The sequence below is a fragment of the Leptonotus elevatus genome, chromosome 13 (genome assembly GCF_054856555.1).
Source record: "Leptonotus elevatus isolate MCC_2025b chromosome 13, RoL_Lele_1.0, whole genome shotgun sequence".
NCBI classification, from domain to species: Eukaryota; Metazoa; Chordata; class Actinopteri; order Syngnathiformes; family Syngnathidae; genus Leptonotus; species Leptonotus elevatus.
The window spans coordinates 882,887-901,116 of NC_141251.1; the positions used below are offsets into that span (position 1 = coordinate 882,887).

General features: G+C 41.4%; 2 protein-coding genes across 9 annotated transcripts in view; one reads left to right on the top strand and one right to left on the bottom strand.

Annotated features, from left to right (window-relative positions):
- Positions 1-18,230, top strand: part of LOC147163386 (coiled-coil domain-containing protein 172-like) — a 194,031-nt gene that overhangs the window by 47,336 nt on the left and 128,465 nt on the right. For 5 of the 8 annotated variants that reach the window (XM_086092481.1, XM_086092479.1, XM_086092476.1 and 2 more), the window contains 2 exons: positions 704-791; positions 14,372-15,343. In XM_086092481.1, the coding sequence (XP_085948607.1) occupies positions 704-791; positions 14,372-14,581 (298 nt within the window). In that variant the 3' untranslated portion in view covers positions 14,582-15,343. Of the gene's footprint in view, positions 1-703; positions 792-948; positions 2,066-14,371; positions 15,344-18,230 lie in introns of those variants that run through there. The other 3 variants (XM_086092477.1, XM_086092483.1, XM_086092484.1) reach the window with 3 other exon arrangements.
- Positions 2,434-4,389, bottom strand: LOC147163387 (uncharacterized). Its single transcript, XM_086092485.1, has 6 exons — positions 4,231-4,389; positions 4,077-4,159; positions 3,596-3,704; positions 2,883-2,995; positions 2,696-2,810; positions 2,434-2,628 (listed from the first exon to the last, which is right to left on the bottom strand). Exons 1-6 carry the CDS (start codon positions 4,271-4,273, stop codon positions 2,456-2,458), a joined length of 636 nt encoding a protein of 211 aa, XP_085948611.1. The 5' UTR covers positions 4,274-4,389; the 3' UTR covers positions 2,434-2,455.

The following is an 18,230-nucleotide window of genomic DNA, read 5'->3' on the forward strand; positions in this document are numbered from 1 at the left end:
GACATGATGAGCTTCATTACAAGAACGAGCTGTATTACATTACAAGATTATAATGCTCAATTTGGATCGACACTCCAACACAGGGAATCTTTATTCTTATGTCACGTCGCTGAAATAAGAGAACAAAAAGACCCTGTCAAGTGAATTCGGAGATATCCAAATACAGATATGCAATATCATATATATACAGTTTGAAGATAATAATAATAATAAATGTGCACCGTTTCAGTTTTTACCGCTTTTTTTCTTTTTTTAGGGGGTGACACGCTTGCCCCTCCCCCCCACGACAGAAGAACTTGAGGGCCTTTGTTTCGCATTAGCAGTCATTCTGTGCAGTTTGCTAGCTAGCTTAATGTCCTAATGCATTTTCTCTTTGGAGAGTCTGCATATTTACCAGCAGTAGCCATAGCCAGTAAAAAAAAACAAAAAAAAAAAAACGTCCTCATACGTGCATGTTACTCAACGGATCAGGCACATTCATAGAAAACATTTACAATAGTGTGCATGGTAACCCCAAGTGGACATAAATGGGGGGGGGGGGGGGGGGGTAGCAGGAATGCAAAACTACGAGTAGACGGTTAATCAGTGTATGCGTTATTTGTTGCTAACACAATCTCTTGATGATGCTTTGTTGTTCTGGGTGGTTTTCTTTCTCCGCAATTCTTTTTATTTGGCATCAAACTCTCCTTTTTTGCTTGGCCAGGATGAGGAATGAGCTGGAGATGCACCAAGAAGGAGATCTGGAGCTCCTACTGGAGACCCTCAAGATGGAAGTACAACACCTGCAGAGCGTACGTACTCCTCTCGTGCCGTCCATGCGATACTCGCGCCGGTGGCGCTAGCGTAAAGAGGCTGCGTTCTGACACGCCGGCCGTTTTGTTACGTCGCGTTGCGCCACACCAGGGTTGCTTTTTGAGTCATGTCGTCCTCTGAATGCGTTTCTCGTAGAAGTTGGACAGCAGGAAGGGCGGAGAGCAGCCTTAAAAGCGCCACATTGTTGTTTGCAAAAGGAAGAAAAGGAAGAAGCAGGCCGACATGTTCAGGCAGAGCAATTCAATTGCAAACTCTACCCCAAATGTTTGCTTACGTTTAGACCTCTGTTAGCGTAATGAGGTGGAGAAGATGCAGATCTTTGTGTTCTATACATAAAAAATGTTGTTCAGATTCGTTTTTGAAACTGGTTTATTGGCAACTTTAGCAAGGTCCATGCATCGTAATAACCACGTTGAATTTGAGACATCTGATTAACGTCCACAAATATCAGATGTCTCTAAAAGATGATCCTCAGTGATTGTCTTGTTTAGGTGTGCTCAGCATTTTTTTTTGAGTCTTTGCCAAAGTGTGCAATACAATAACATGCTGTTTTTTCCCCCCCCTTTTGGGGGAGTGTGCCTGGGATGTTAAAAATTGGTATTTGTGGTCCTCGCCAACCACACAGTCGACAGTTAAACAATTAAAATTCTCCATTGCTCTCAGCTTAAGTGCAGTCAAGGATTTCAGTTTGATTAAAGTGGCGTGACAAATGACTTTAAGCCTGCACATAGCCAAGAGAAATGGAGAGAATGATTTCTAGTTGCAGCTTTGTAGTCTGGAGGCAGTCCGTGTTGTAAGTGGTGCCATGCTGCCCTCTAGTGTGCAATGTGTGCACTGGTTTATACATTCCCCTGCAGTGAAATTGAGGCGATCACTAAAGGAATCTATGAACACGTAACTCGTTATGCGTGCAGCGCGAATGGTATGACTACAGTAAATATGCTATTTACTGTCAGGAACAACACAAGTGCAGTATAGGAATGTTAGTCGAATGTCCACAGTTGTCAAACTTAAGAAACACAATTTAAAGCAGTTTGTGTATGAGCATGTTTTGGATGAGCCTTGCTGGAACCGGCACTGGCCACATATTCAAGTTTCAATTACTTCATACTTAGCGTCTACTCTATACATTACTACCTTTGTAACTTCAGTTCCATTTTTTCATTATGTTTTAGCATAACGTTTTTTTTAAGATTAGTTTTCTTACAAGATTATTTGCTGTGGGATACAATCTTTGTTGACATTCAGACTAATGACCAAAATGTAAACGCCATATTTTATGTCAGTGTTTGACCTGTCCCAGATGATTTAGCTTTTAAGATTTCAAATGTGTGCGTCTGGCCTGAGCTGCCAAAGTATTGGGGGGGGGGGTGGTAAGATATAGGGCTGCTTATCCAAACCAAAGAAGACAAAATGTGACATCACACTTGGTCAAATTTGAGCGTCTCACTCAGACAATTGCAGAAAGAAGATTCGGTTTGAAATCACTTGAAGTTTGTTCCATTTAGCGGCCAAATCCCCCAAAGTGTAAAAGTGACACTTTAATTTAAACAACGTGCATTTGGAAAATATTCCCACATAAGTTGTTAAAAAAATAAATAAGAAAAGGGAAGCACCATATACTTTGGGAATGTTTTATTGCTCATCCGCACAGCAGGCAAAGTGAGTGCACGTCCCAGCTTCCCCCATCGTGATTGTTGAGCTCCTCTGCAAAGTCCTGAAGGATGCCGCTCGGCCGCTGGCTCGCTTTGGTGGTCAGGCAGTCCTCGCCTTTGGCAAAGTACGCCGTCTTGACCCCGCCCACTTGAGTCCCTTCTAGAGGCAGCAGAGGAATAGTGACATCACTACAACGCCTAAGACGCCAGCCGGTTCTCGCACCCACCATGGCAAAGCGCCAGCTTGTTTCCGCCAACGTATTGAGTGCTCCACTCGTAACCCGTTGCCGCGCTGCACTCTTCAATCGCTCTACTTTTCCTCAGGAACTGAAAGTCGTAACCCTGAGCAAAGCCACAAGAACGCCATTTGTCATTTTCCAGCCAGTTGTCGCATCCTTCCCGCGTGACGCTTACATGGTTGCACAAGGGTTTGCAGAAGCGCCTGTCAGCCACCGTGGCGCACACCAAGCCTCCATTTTCGGGAACCTCGGGCTGCGGGCATTTCACCGGCTCGGCTCCTTGGCATTCTGAACATAATCAGCGGTACTTTTAGCAAGTCTGCCAACGTGCAACAAATGAGGTTTATACAGTAAAGTACTAGTGTATTTTCTACAGCACTAAAACAAGCAAAAATAAATATTCACATATATGGACAATTTAGAGTTTGAAGTGAAGCCAACGCTTTTGAACGTGGGCGGAAAACAAATTGACTTTCAAATTCCAAACCTCAGAACTGTCAAGCAGGCGGCTTGTGTTCATGCAAACAATAGCTTGTGGAAAAAATGGAGTGAATATTTGATGAGGTTTTTTTTTCCCTTCTCTTCTGAGAGAGCTCAGTATTGTTAATTCGGTAATTTTACCGATTTGATGAGTTCTATTGCTCTTAAGGAGTAGTCAGACCCATTTCCTCTTGTTTTATTTGCAGAAAATGCTTAGTAAAAGCAAGCAAAAAAACAAACGCTTGAAGACTTATACTTTAGTATGCTGAAGACTCGCGTGAAGCATGAATAAATACCACATGATTCACCATTTGTGTAATCGTGTTGACTAACCAAATGGAAACATTTGGACTTTGTGTGAGAAATTGCCCAAAACATTTTTTGTCACAAGTCATTTGTTGTTCTTACCGCTCAGCTGTTGCGTGTGCAGCAGCTCAGTCACATTCCTCAGGGAGACGAGCAAGGCCGCCCTCTGCTGGGGAGTCCACTTGGTCTTCATGCTGCACTCTACCGCCACCTGGTGTATAACATTCAGATATACATTTTTGACAAGTCCAGAAAGTAGCTTCAGACATTGATAATGCGTCTCATTTCCTTACTAGAATGAAGACACTATTGTCCAAAAGAGTAATTTTCTGCCAATAAGGGTCAATATGAACAACTATCCATCCATTTTCTGACACGCATCATTTTTTCCCCTCAAAGTTGCATAAGGGGAAGCTGGAGTGAACGCCAGCAGACTTTGGGTCTGTCGCCAGTGAGTCACATGGCACGGCGGCCACCTTTAAAGTCACGTCAGCATCTGCTTGCTTTTGTACTACTTTTAATATCTGCAAGTTGTGCAAAAAACCCCAGTAACGATTCCGAGAAGAGGACAAGTTAGAAGTACCTGGAGATCAGCTGTTAGGTCCTCCAGAAATTGAGAGCTGCAATTCTTTGTTTGCATTTCATCTTGATGAGAGCAGGGAACCACTGGCAGAAAGACAAAAACGGTTTTAACATCTCAAAACAAACAGAGATCCTCTCCTTGTGCTGAACGTTACCTGCTAGCAAGCAGAGACAAGCGAGGAGTCCTTTCAGTGGCATCTTTGTATGCTGTCCGGCACAAGTGAAAACACATTAAACCGGGGCAGTGAATTTATTGGACTCGGCCTTTGGGAGCAAAGTTTACAAGATTGGCCAATAGTCTCTTTCAAAATATTGACTTCTGAAAAGCAGGTTGAAATGACAAAGGGTCCTTTTTAAAGGGGAACTTTTAGTTGGTGGTACATTTTGCTGTGCTGCATTTGAACTGCATTCCAATTGCACCGGAATATTAAATCAGGCGGCACAAGTAGCTGCACTACACGTACAATGTAGTCAATTGTAGTCGAGCTTGAGTATTTTCAAGCAGAGATTTGAGAATTGGATTTTGGCATCTGCTCAGCCTACCAAATGTCATGTGGCGAACTGAAAGTGAGCAGTCCGATTTGCAGATACAGTACGTGGATGAAATTAAAAGGTAATCAGACTAAATCGGTTTGTATTTGAAGGACCCTTGAAAATAAGACTAAATGGAGCACTTCAAACCAAAGTACAAACTACAACTGCTCGTTTTGCGAACGTGTTAGGAGTTCGATTCATCTGTCATGTTTGCCCACGTTATGCAAATTCAGCTGCGCGAACGCCCGCGCTCCTGGTTGGTGGACTGTTTTCACGCTCGTTCCTGGTTGGCTGCCATCTTCGGCTTCCTCGTGCGGTTTACAAGCAGCAACAGAAATCCGTTGGACATATTTTTTCATCGCATACATATCCGATTTATATCGACATACGAAAGAGGGCCAGGTCGGGTGTGAAAAAAAATCGGAATTGTACCGTTCACACTGCATGAACAAAATCGGAATTGAGCTGCAGTGTGAACGCAGCCTTACTTGCGTTCGAGAAGATGTTCAGACGACCAGCAAACAAACAGAAAAAGGCATCCAAGCAAAGAGGAATGAGGCCTGTGTGTGACTTTGGCTGATCCTAAATACTCAGTTGATGACAATGGGAAGCAGGTGCGGCGCGCCAGACTCCGCCCACCAACACTCACCTTGAGGATTGGAATCATACAAACACAAATTGCAAATTGATTTCACGATGGCTTTCCCCCGAAAAGTGAAAATTCACGCCTTGTAAATTTGGCAAACAACGCAAAAGAGCTGTCTGCTTAATTTGATTGAGTAAAAAAAAAAAATCACCAAATGGATCATGAGTCATAAATAATCAATCAAGCCATTCTCTCAGTTCTCTGATGATGTGGGCGTGTCTGCTGAAACCACGCCCAGATCAACCGTCCTAAAAAAAAGGACGTTATTTTGCCTAAAGTATCTATAACTGTTTGAGCCGCAAAAATGAATCCACTTAAAGTCTACAGTGGCTTGAATCTTACTCACCGGCTCATCGCAGGGCTTTTCCACACCACAACAACAAGGCGCTCTAACGTGGTCAAGCCACGTCAAACTTAAGGAACCCCGTAAAGTCATTTTAATGAGATAAATGATGAAAACGTACGAAGATTGAACACAATTCAGTACTGAATTGTTCACATCATGTAGCAATGAATGTAACAATGAAACACTTTTTCTTTTGGGGGGGGGGGGGGGGGGGCTCAAACAAAGTCCAAGAACACGCTTGACTTTGACTTCTTACTGCGAGCTGCCATTTTTAGCACCTGCATGCTAACACTGCTGAGTGAGCCCGCTTTCAAGCCGTATGTCAGCTTGAAAGCGAACATCCCCGCAACGACGCAACGTCGGTCTCAGCGCGGCGCCGGCAAGCGCGTGAATAATAGAAGGCGATGTGATCCATTATGGATGCGTGACAATCAGCAGCCGCATGAATAATTGAGGCTTGTAGCAGAAATGATTGAGCTCGTTAACGCGCACAATTGTCTCTTTGCGTTTGATGCCAGCTGCCCCCGAGACTTGTCATCGTTTTCTCTGCGCCGCCATTGAACTCTTTGCCTTTGCTTTCCGTCTCTCCCGCTTTGTGCTGGCTTGTGTGTTTTTCCGCAACTTTTATCCCGTCAAATCAGAGTGAAGTCCCGTGTGCTGTGATATGGCACTTACACCGACGCGGTTAGTTTAGCAGCCATTCATGGTGACATGAGACGGTGTTCTCCATCAGTGGCATGTGTATATATATATATATATATATATATATATATATATATTATATATTATATATATATTATATTATATATATATATATATTATATTATATTATATATTATATATTATATATATATTATATTATATATATATATATTATATATATATATATATATATATATTATATTATATTATATATTATATATATTATATATATATATATATTATATTATATATTATATTATATATATATATATATATTATATTATATATTATATTATATATATATATATATATATATATATATTATATTATATTATATATATATATATATATATATATATATATATATATATATATATATATATATATATATTATATTATATATATATATATTACGATGGTATATCGATGGTATATATATATAACCATATTGATGCTTTATCCCTCCTTAATCAAAAATATTTTGGGGCTAAAAAAAAATCATTGCAAATAAAATATGGCATCAATTATTTGTATATCTTTTGCTCGTGAATGTTGGGGCGTGACAAGCTTGGTCATGGAACAAACTAAGCTTTGAAGCTGTCCATTCCAATCATCTACGAGTGAGATCGGACGACAGCAATCACATAGATTAGCTGCACATTTTTCAATTTTAGAACTACTAACGATCATTTTAATAATTGATTAAAGAGGAAATCAAGTCAAACAATTCCTTGACCATACAGTAATGTGTTCTATGCACCCCCCACGAGTCCAAACACGGCATTCATCACAGTGACGACAGGCTCACGTAATGACTGACGGTCGAGGCTCACCTCTTTTTGGGGTTTTGGTCACGTAGCTAAGCTATGATGTCATATTCAGTAAAATGGCCGCCCCCGTGAGTTGGATAAAAATGGCCTGATTTAGCTGCTCAATTCATATTTCACAAACACAATATCAATCAGAATATTGTGTTTAGACTAGTGAGGCAGCATCTCAAATTTTTGACTTGACTGCTCCTTTAATCTAAAAACAGATAAATACGTTCTATTTTAAATGTTTTAAGTGTCCCAGACGTATTTATTAATTTTTAATGTTTTTTAAAATGTTTTATGCTATAGCTTACAGAAGGCTTTGATGCAGCCTCTGAACTGCAGAGAACGGGTGCAGCAATGGTAGTAATTATAAAAACGGTCAGCAGGTGGCAGCAGAGTATAAGAGATCAACCAGGGCCATGTTGCAAACAAGCTCATTTACCCACAGTTCTAAACAGGTTTGTGAATCATGATGAAGCTTAGCTATATTCTAATATGCTAATTGCTGCAAAACGGAAACAGATAGAAATATACTTAGAGACTCTAATCTTTCTTGTGGTCGCTTCCATGTTTTTATAGCAATCGAAGACAATATTTTGTTGGCCTTGCAAAATCAGTCCAAATCCAGTAAAACAGCCGGGAGCGAAGGGGGTTGCTTCAGTGAAAATGGCTATGAGTGAATGAGTTAATTGATGAATCTGATTTAAAAAAAACATTCTTTCCACATTTCTGTCCCTTATCATACAAAAACAGGACATTATATCAAATTGGCAGTGTAGAAAATGCTCAACGTAGGATTCAGTTACAGATTTGCAGTCTTAAGAAAAGCGGGAGGAGATCGTTTTTTGTGCTCTGCAGTGAAAGACATTGATCGACATGCCGAACATATAGGTTGATCACAATCGGTGGCCGATCCATCGAAGCAGCACTACTCTTAAGTCAAAGCACAATTGCAAATGGGAGCTGAGCTCCACCGCGTTGGCAGCCTCTTGGGCATTGCGAACGATGCCAGGCTACCCGATGGAGGCTCGCGAGTTTATGAACGACTAATAACACCAATTAGCTCGTTTTAATGACTTTTGTGCGTTTGTTGGTGTCGTAAACACATTTTACGGCCTCGCTCAGAGCTTTTGTGGGATCGGTGTGAAAATGATGGAACCAACGCCGGCAATGTTATTTAACAGGCTTTTAATTCGCAACATCGCTCCGTCTCCCGCTGTGAGCCATCAAACGGCGTCAGCGTGGCGGGAAGCGGCAAAGCGCACTTTAGTGCGTTACGTTGTTTAATTAACGAGGATGCGCGCAGGTGCGATGACGTCGGGCCTCACAAACCAGCAATTAAGAGCCAGTTTGTACTTTTAAAGAAGGCGTAAGCCTATTATACATTTTCTTTTCATACTTCTGTCTGAATGATATGTTTTTGGCATGCTTTCAAGATGAGAAATAAGATAAATAATGAATACTTTTGTAATTGGAAATGTTGTCACTGTATCCAAGGCTCCGAAATTGTAGACATTTTTACAGCATCATTCTTGCCAACGTGAAATCGGCTCGATTTAGGGGCAAATCTGTCGAACTAATGTGTGTGCATTATAGTATTTCGTTCGTTCAGTCATTAGTTCAATCAATGAAGGAATAAATCAAATATAAATAAAAAGGCCACCCTCCCCCGAATCCTGTTTTTGTTACACTGGCGACACTTTGAGCATAGAATGGATGCTTTCCATTTGGGGAAGCAACAAAACAAACAAAAAACGGAGGTCTCCGAAAATGGATGGTGTGCAACATTAATGCCGTGGACTAAATAATCCAGATGAGTGTGCAGTGAATTACGAGCACGTCGTCCTCACAGCAGATGGTGCGAGCTATTAATTGATCAAATATTTACGAGATGCAAATGTCTTTGCGTGCTCTTGTTGACCACCTGTCCTCGCAGACATTTTGCCCGCGAGCCTCCTCCGAGCACGCACGTGACTTTCCTGCCTGCCGTCGCGCCCAAGTGCTGCGCTTGCATTCGTACCGCAGTCATTATTGGTGCCTTGATGCCTCGTGTCGTGCAATTGCTTCACTAAAGCAGGGATGAACACATTTGACACCAAACACACACAAAAAAAAATCAAATTGATACATAGGATAAATAAATAAATACATCATAATTTAAAAAAAAAACATTCACTGCATACACAAACAAAATAACCCAACTATGGGTCAAAAATGGACCGATCCTCTACTTGGGTCAATTTGACCCAACTCTGAGTCAAGAAATGGGACTTTTAGTGTAAAACAACTCGTAAATATTGGACAGATCCTTTACTTGGGTCGAAAAATTGGGTCATTTTGTATAAAACAACCCCGAAAGTTGTAAAAGTGGATCGGTCCATTAAAAAAAAAAAAAAAAATCTATAAGTGGGTTACTTTTGACCCAACTGTTTTTAGAGTGTAAAACTGCTGCAAAGAAATGAATGTATTCAAGTTAGGCTCATTTAGCGAGTGGCAACGTAAGATGGCCGGCGTGCATACAAGTACTTCCTGTTCTTAAAGATCCCTTTCGAATAGAACATGCGCAGAACACAAACCAATGGAAGCACCCCGATGACGTTGAATTAACCAAATATTCGGGTTAAAAATGTTAAAAAACCTGAATATGAGCATATTTGGGTTTTTGCAAGTGTTTACGTCGCCTTTCAAAACCCGTATATTCGTTTTTGAACGTCTGAGAGTACGTGAGCCCCCCCACAAGCATCTGAACCTTCCCAAGCGGAGTCTGCGTCAACGCAGGGCCCCCTAATCGGGTCCGCTAAAAGCATGCGCTGGTACCGACCGGTTGGTGGCAGAAAGACGGTTGATGACCATCGTTGCAAAGAGCTGCTGTTGTGTTTGCATTTGATGAGCATAAAAAGAATCCAGCCGACAGAGTGTGTGATTTTTCTTCCATTTGCAAAAAGAGAAAAGCATCAAAACAACAATTTGCCGCAGCGGAGGCGTGAATGAATTAACAAATGCAAAAAATAAAAAGAAGACAAGTGGCGACCCGTTGGCCGTTGCGGACGGGATTGATGCGGCTAATGTGCACTAAAAGCTTTTCACGGCACCCCCCCCCCCCCCCATGAAACATTTGCCCAGCTCCCGTTTGAGAGAAGACGTCTAAATGATGCCACCCATGGAAAGCGTGCGCTCAACGCCATCTGCGAGTTCGCCTTGAGCCGCGTTGCCGTAGCAGCGAGCGCCCCAACGTGACTTACGGCTTTAATTTGCTGCTTTTATGTCGGCGTAAATGAATGTGACTTGCATAAAAGCTACAGAGGCTCGTAAAGTTGACGTAGTGCATCCACTTCCCAGCTCAATTCATGAGCTTTTTATTTAATTTTTTTCTAATTCAATTTGGATGACGTGTTTGTGTTTTTATGACGCCTCACGCTCCGAGCACACCTGGACTAACAGCAGTCGGCGTCATTACGGGACTCCATAGAGAGAATTTGTCTACTGGAGTATTAACGTTATGTGTCAAAATGTATAGATCCTTTCAACATGTGCGGCGCTCAACAAAATACAGCTACTCATGTTTGTTTCAAGACATATTTTATATTATAAATGTCTTGTTAAATATTCAACAAATCAATCAGTCAAGACTTGCTTGCTACCAAAAAAATATTTGTTCAGTGCGTTTTTCAACAGGTATGCGTGAGTATTCGTGAATGAAATGAACACTATTCTAAATGTTCAGTAATTTAACACCATGAAATGGGTTTTTGTCAATGAAGCCAGAATTGTCATCATTGGGGGTAAATCAATAAAGCGCTGATAACCCCATTCTTGCATGTGGAGGGAATCAATAATCAGAATAGAAAATAAGTTCAGTTTGTTTGAGTCACTCGGCAATCGTCTGATCTGTCGTCTCAAAGCATCCGATCCGTTTGTCAACCGGGTGCCGGCGGTACAAAGTGTGGGGAAGATCCCATTTTGATGTCGCCACCATTTGGCACTGATTTCAATTGCTCTTATAAAAAAAAAAAGTTCAAATCGGTGACAACCTTTCCGTCAGGAAGTGTGTGGACTCTCGCTTGACACTTATAGACAATAACACTTAGTCTCACTTAGTCATTTGTAACTTTTTATTTAGATTTGAATGTTTTCCATGCCTTTTTCTGATATTTGAGTCACCTCTGGAAGAATAATTTCACTCGAGTTTATTCAAATGATTTTATTTTTTTTATCTAACACTCAGGCGGCTGATAAATCCTCCTTTATAATCTTCAGCCTGCAGTGAATATGTTGATTTTATTGGGAGTTTGCGCTGCTTTTCTACTCTGCCGGCTTGCAGCTGAGGATTTCCCATTATTGCACCAAGCGCAATGCACATAAATGTGATGATAGGGCATTCAAATGCGCCTTTATTCCTCTATATGTAAATGATTATTTTTTTTGCAGCAATGCAAACCTTCATGCTTGGTCGTCACACTCAAGCCTCTTGATTTTTCACGATCATGTCTTCCTGATCCTCAAAAGTCCCTGGAAAGTGAAAATAAATGTTTTGTCAATTTCCTGTCATTAATCCTGCCAAATTTGTATGATTGAAAAAAATCATAAAATGAGGATTCAACATGGTGTAAAACTAAGTCATACGCTGCCCTTTCAAATGCTGTGGGCGTGTCCGCTGAATGCGCTGAAGCCACGCCTCACTCATTCAATCAAACACCACTTCATCGAGCATCTTTCTTATGCCCACACCACCACAACATACTTGAGTTGTGAAAATAAAATCTTCCCAAAACTGGAATATAATCCTAACTAATTGACTGGGCAGTCATTTTGACTGAAGCAACCCCCTTCGCTCCCTGCTGTTTTACGGGATTTTGACAGATTTTGCAAGGCCCACAGAATATTGTGTTCTATTGCTATAAAAACATGGAAGCTACCAAAAGAAAGATTAGAGTCTCTTCTTTCATCAGGAAAAAAAGTATATTCCTATCGGTTTCCGTTTTGCAGCAATTAGCATTAGAATATAGCTAAGTTTCATCATTATTCACAAATCTATTTAAAACAGTGGGGAAAAGAGCCTTTTTGCAACATGGCCCTGGTTGATCTCTTCTACTCTGCTGCCACCTGCTGGCCGTTTTGTAATAACTACCATTGCCATTACCGTTCTCTGCAGTTCAGAGGCTGCATCAAAGCCTTCTGTATGCTCAGCATGAAAAAAAAACGTATAAATATGTCTTTGGGAGTATGGTCATATTTAAAATAGAACCTATTTATACGTTTTTGGGTGCAAATGAGTTAGTTGGGACCATGCCAGCCTGAAGCCCCAATCCACATGCTTATTGTCTATTCGTACTTGAAAGCATATTGCTCACTCCGAATGGTCATTTAATGAATGAAAGGTCTTCATTTGTCATCAACGCTTGTGGCCATCAAGGACTTGAGAGAGTTCGGCAGTTTCTCGAGGGTGCCGACTTGAAGCTGCCGCATGCACGGCATGCTCCATTTCCTCGTGCCTTCGTAACAGGGGTGTGCAGTGAGGTGGAGGAAGTTGTCTTGTTTCGTGAACTTTTCCCTCTACTGAGCTGAGCCAGAAAAAAAAAACGAGCTAATAAGGACGGCGGGTGTGTGCGTGTGTGTTTGTTCAGGCGGGGACATAATCCAAAGACACCACTGACATTTCAAAGTGATGCTGTGACGTGTTCAACGAGGCTTCCGCTCTCACAAGAGCACCTTTTCGCTTTTTCTTGACTTTGGGGTTGTATTTCTTCGGTGAGTTAAACGCGAGCAGACATGCACGACGCGGCCGCTATGCATTCGGCGCGCGTGACTCGCATGCTAACGCTAACCGAGACGCCACGCTAAAAATAGGTGGCAACCTGAGAGGGAAAGTGTAGCTGGTCAAGCACGCCTACTTTTGATTCAAGCCTTTAACGGGATACAGTAATGTGGTCACATTATTAAAATAAAAAGTCCAATTGTCTCGTTATGAATTATACTTACGGTTGCTGTACCGGTACAAGAAGAGCAGGTTCAAAAGAAATAGTGACCAATATCCCACGTTTAAAGAGGAACAGGCTAGCCTGTGACACATTTGAAAGTCTTCCATTCAAGTCCAAACGAGGGTGAATTATTTTGTGATATGCAATCTTGTTCCAGACCGCTTGCATTTGATGAGCCAATTAATAAATACTCTTTATAGCCGAGTAGCGCACGCAGCCGCCAGCTACGCAGTCACATTGAGTCATTAGCAATTAAATGAAGACGTTTACTCAAAAGGAACGGTGCAAATGTATAGCGAAGAATTGAAACGCAGTCGACTGGAAGAGTACTTGGTGTGTGTTTGTATAAGGGTCGCTGATGACGATTCCACCGGACCCAGCACAGTTAATCCATTATTTCAAATAAATAAATAATAATAATAATATTTGTTCTTCATTATTATTTACAATTATCTACAGTTTAGGACAAATATCTATCACGGAAAGCTTTCTACTATGATGTTGTTTGGGTCGCACCGCATAATATTTTCAGCTTAAATCAAAGTTATGATGCTAACAATTAGCCATCTAAACAAAACAAGCTAGCTAGCCACACAAATAAAAGGATAATGAAAATATATATTTAGTGGAAAAACATTATTTTCATGTCATACCACACATGATGTCCAAAGTGATCTTTTTTTTTTTTTTTTTTTGACATACTTGTGAGACGGTACGAACCTGACCGCTGCTCCCAGTGGTTCTTTACTGTCTTGCGGATGATACAAACTCCTGGCTTTAATAAAATCCCAAATTGTTTCTTTTTGCTCACACTACATGATACTATAAAATAGGCAGCATCAGACAAACTTAGCCGTCAATGACCCGAATATAGAGAGACACTTTGTTGATCATAGTGGTATGCATTTTGGGGATGTTATAAAGAAACCAGGGAACTTTTAGGAACGCTTCCAAAAAATGCACAATATTTCTCCTTTGGTGACGTTTAGTTGAGACGAGTCAGTGGAAAGCAGCGCGCGTGAATTATGGGACTTTGCCGTTGAAGATTTGGCGCCGTTTGCTTGGCACCTCCACGTTTGTTCAGCATGAAAAGGGGCCTTTTTATTTAGCCAAACGGGCTTATTTGACCACAGCACTGAACCAGTCCAGATTTTGATGTCTCTGGCTGGATGATGTTCCGGATGCAAGCCAAGTCGCGTCCTTTGAATGAGATCAAAATGAGAGTGTCGTCGCTAATTGCGTTGATCAGTGAGAAACTCTTGCACATTGCGGCAGTTAGTTGGAGACGGACGGACGGACAGACAGACGAGCAGATGGCCAAACAAACACTGGGCGGCCGCGGGGCCCCGTTCACACTACGCTGACGACAACTGGAGCCTTTCCACGCCGCTAAATCAACCCTCTGTGGAAACACGACCACATCCCCGTCTCCACTTCATAAACGCACCATGTGACGTCTGCCGGCTCGCCGTGGACTCGACATGACGACGTCACTCAAAAGGAACGCTCAAGCGACTACTGGGTTGACTTTGACCTGTTGCTAACATTTTGCCAAAAAAAGGCAACGGTAATAAAACTTCCACCTCAGAAGCCGAACAATGACCAGGTCAACTTTGTTAAGTTGCAATTTTTATTTTTATGTTTAGCTTGACATGCTATAAAAAGGGAATGTACATTTTTAAAATATGAAGTACTGAATTGAAATGTGTATAAAGGCGTCATGAAATCCACCTTTTTTCCCTAACGCTAATTTGTAAGCATGGCCCATGTTGATGAATAACAGAAATCGGCTTTTCCCAGCAAAAAGTGAAAGAAAACCAATCAGGCCGGCACTCAGCTTTTCTTGATCTATGCCTCCGTGGGATTCCTGCGCTCGGATCGGACCTGCCGACTCGTTTCCCTTTCAGCGGCTTTTGTAATCAGCTCTTCATCAGGCCTGTCTCCGGCCCGGCTTCTTAATAGCTCTCCCCGTGGCTAATAGCAGCTCGTGGCCCGTGTACGCCATTAGCCTCCTTAATGAAAGCGCCGGCCAACCCTGGCTGTCCAGCAGCTCACTTTTTCTTTTTTACTCCTCGTTCAATTGGATGTTAACCGCCAGCGTGTCTGATTTCTTTCACCTTGTCTTTGTCTCCTGCGTGGAGATAAGATCACCAACGTGGGCCATTTCCTTCTGTACTTTGTTGTTCCCGGACAAAAAACAACATTTTTGTCGAGTCATCGAGACATGGAGGCATCTTTTTGGTGCTATTAGAAGTTTGTTTTTTCTTTCCTCTCTATTTATATATATATATATATATATATATATATATATATATATATATATATATATATATATATATATATATATATATTCTGGTTTTATACTAATAATGTTACAATTTTCTTTGGCATAAAATCTTTGTTTCCCCTCCTGAGATTGTTTTCTTTTATTGCAACTTTATTGTCATAAAAGTACAACCTTTTCCTTACAATATTGCAACTTTATTCCTGTATTACATTTTTACTTTACTAAATTATAAGTTAATTTCCTCATGGTAATATTACAAATTTTGGGCATTTCCCCCCTCCCAAGTTTAGTTCCCTATTGACATTTTTTTTTTTTTCATAATAAAAAAATTAATAAAAAATTCATATTGAAACTTCATTCTCATACAATTTTTCTCATGAAAGTAGATAATTATTATTATTTTTTAAGGATGAGCATTATTGTAACGGCCGCTGGTACCTCAGGCAAAATCTGACATGGAGTAATTCCTCCTCACCAGTAGTTGTCACTCCACAACATTGGTTTGACACATCAAATTATGATGTGGGTCAGAAAAAAGGAAGGTCATGGTTCACAATTTTCCGTATTTCTCTTCATCGGTATCGGTGAGAACTCAAGATACTGATATCGGCCTGAAAAAAAGTGATATTGAACATCTCTACTCATTTTATACACTTGACGATTATTTAAATTGTTCGTATTTGTCAATGTTGTTACAAGAGTCTTCCGTGTGGTTTGTCAAATGTAGACAACATTTATTTAGACTTGACAGGAACTTGAAATACGTGTAATTTAAAGTTGCAAGCGACCCAAAGCGAGCATGATTTGTTTGCTGGCCCGGAGCGGATGTTGCCAAGCAGCTTCTGCACGACAGCGGAAGCATATTGTGTTCGCCACTGAGGGAAAAATCAAAGCGCAATCCGTGGGAGACTCAGCGTGCGGTCCAAATCTCTCCCGTATCACCGCTTTCCTCTCGCATCAAATGCACCTGCGCGCACACTCGCTCGCCTTCCACCATCTTGTTGTGGCGCCCACCTGCTGTGTCTGCCCCCCCCCCCTCTCCCTTTCCTCCCTTCCCATTTCCCGCCTTTGCTGATACAGTGCACTAATCTCCGACTCACTAAATCAGCGGTGTGGCCAATAAGCATTACTAATAATTAGAGCGCTTTGCGCCACTGCGGGGAAGCAGCTGACGCCTTCATAAAGACGCCAGTCATTAGCCCACATTGAGCGGGAGGAGGGAGGGGCGGATGGGCGAGAGGGAGGCGGGCGACAAGTCCAAAGTGAAAAGTTGGAGGATTAATCCACATCGGATCTCGGGTGGCCTCAGATAACCGGATGAGAAGAAGCCGAGCGGCCTTCCCCGAATAAATAAATGTGCTTGTGATGCAAACATAACATTTTTATAACCTAACGTCACCCAGTGGCGCCATCATGTATTTCTGCGGGAGAGTAACATTTTCCTGGCCAAACGCATTCTTTTCCTGGGACAATGTTTAGTGTTTTTCCGGCAAACTCTATGTTTTTGGTGCCAACATGTTTTTCCCGCACGTCACCAAATTGCTGTCAAGGGGACGGTGTCAGCCTCACCTCAGCTGGAGCGTGAGCGTCATGAGAAGGGGACAAAATATTTCTGCTTTACATTGGACACTAGCATGCTTTGACACACTTGTATCTGTCAAATATTACACTAGCCTGTTGAGGCATAATGCTAATCCTCCACGTTTGCGGCACCTAATGTAGCATTTTCTGAGCATGTTTTGTGTGTGCATTATTTTTTTTTTCGAATCTAGTAAAATAAACATTTTAATTTGGATGCCTTTAGTCAAAAACAGGACATTATTTCAAAGTAACAGTGCAGAATATGTGCAAGCACAAACGGATTATATTTCAGCGAGTGGTTTGTTCCGTGACGGAAAATCGGCAAAATTTTTAAAAGTTCCAAAGTAAAAGCCGATGTTTGGAAATGTCTAATTTTGATTCAAAACAAAGATATTGAAAACTGAGAATATTTACTGTTGAGCGGCTGAGTTGAACATGTAAACAATTAATCGATTGTCCAAATAATTGTCAATTAATCAATTCATTGTTGCACCTCTAATGGTAAAATATTTTATGAAGATGGTGGACTAGCATGTTGACATTAATTCTATTCTTATGGCAAAATGTACTGTCCAAATGTGAACATTTTGTTGTTTTTGAGGTGAATCTGCTCCAAAAACCTAGCATTTTTTTCATCTAGTATTGTGTTTTGGTAGCCTAGAATAGAAGTTATCTACATGTTGAACTTACACATTTCTAAGCCCCTGATGGCAAAATATTGTATCAAAATGTCAAATGTGTGTTCAAGCCTGACGTAGCCACCAATGTATCATTTCAATGGCAAAGCTGACCTTTCAATCAAGCCATGATGTGTTTTTGTACCCAAGAAACCTGCACCCAAATAAGTACATGTTTTAGTGGCACAGTTGTTGAGTGTGTTATAGGCCAAAAATACCGTTAGACTGCCTAATGTTGCATTATAAAACATTTAAGAAAATTATTTGTCATTTGAAGCCAAATATCTCTTCTGGCATAATGGGATGTTTTTGTGACTTTGAAAGTTCAGCGAGCTACCCACAGATGGCAGTGTGGCATTATGTTGCTGTAGGGAGCAACGCCTTTAGGAAAACAAGCACACCCAGGAAACACACACACACACACACACACACACGCACACACACACTGACTGCAGTGCACCGCACAAACGATGAATCGGAGAGTGTGTCGCATGTAAGCGATCCATCTTTAATAAGCGACACGGTGCCACCTTCACCTCCCGCTTCCTCACTGCGCTCCGTGCCGACGCGATGACAGCGGCAGGACCGC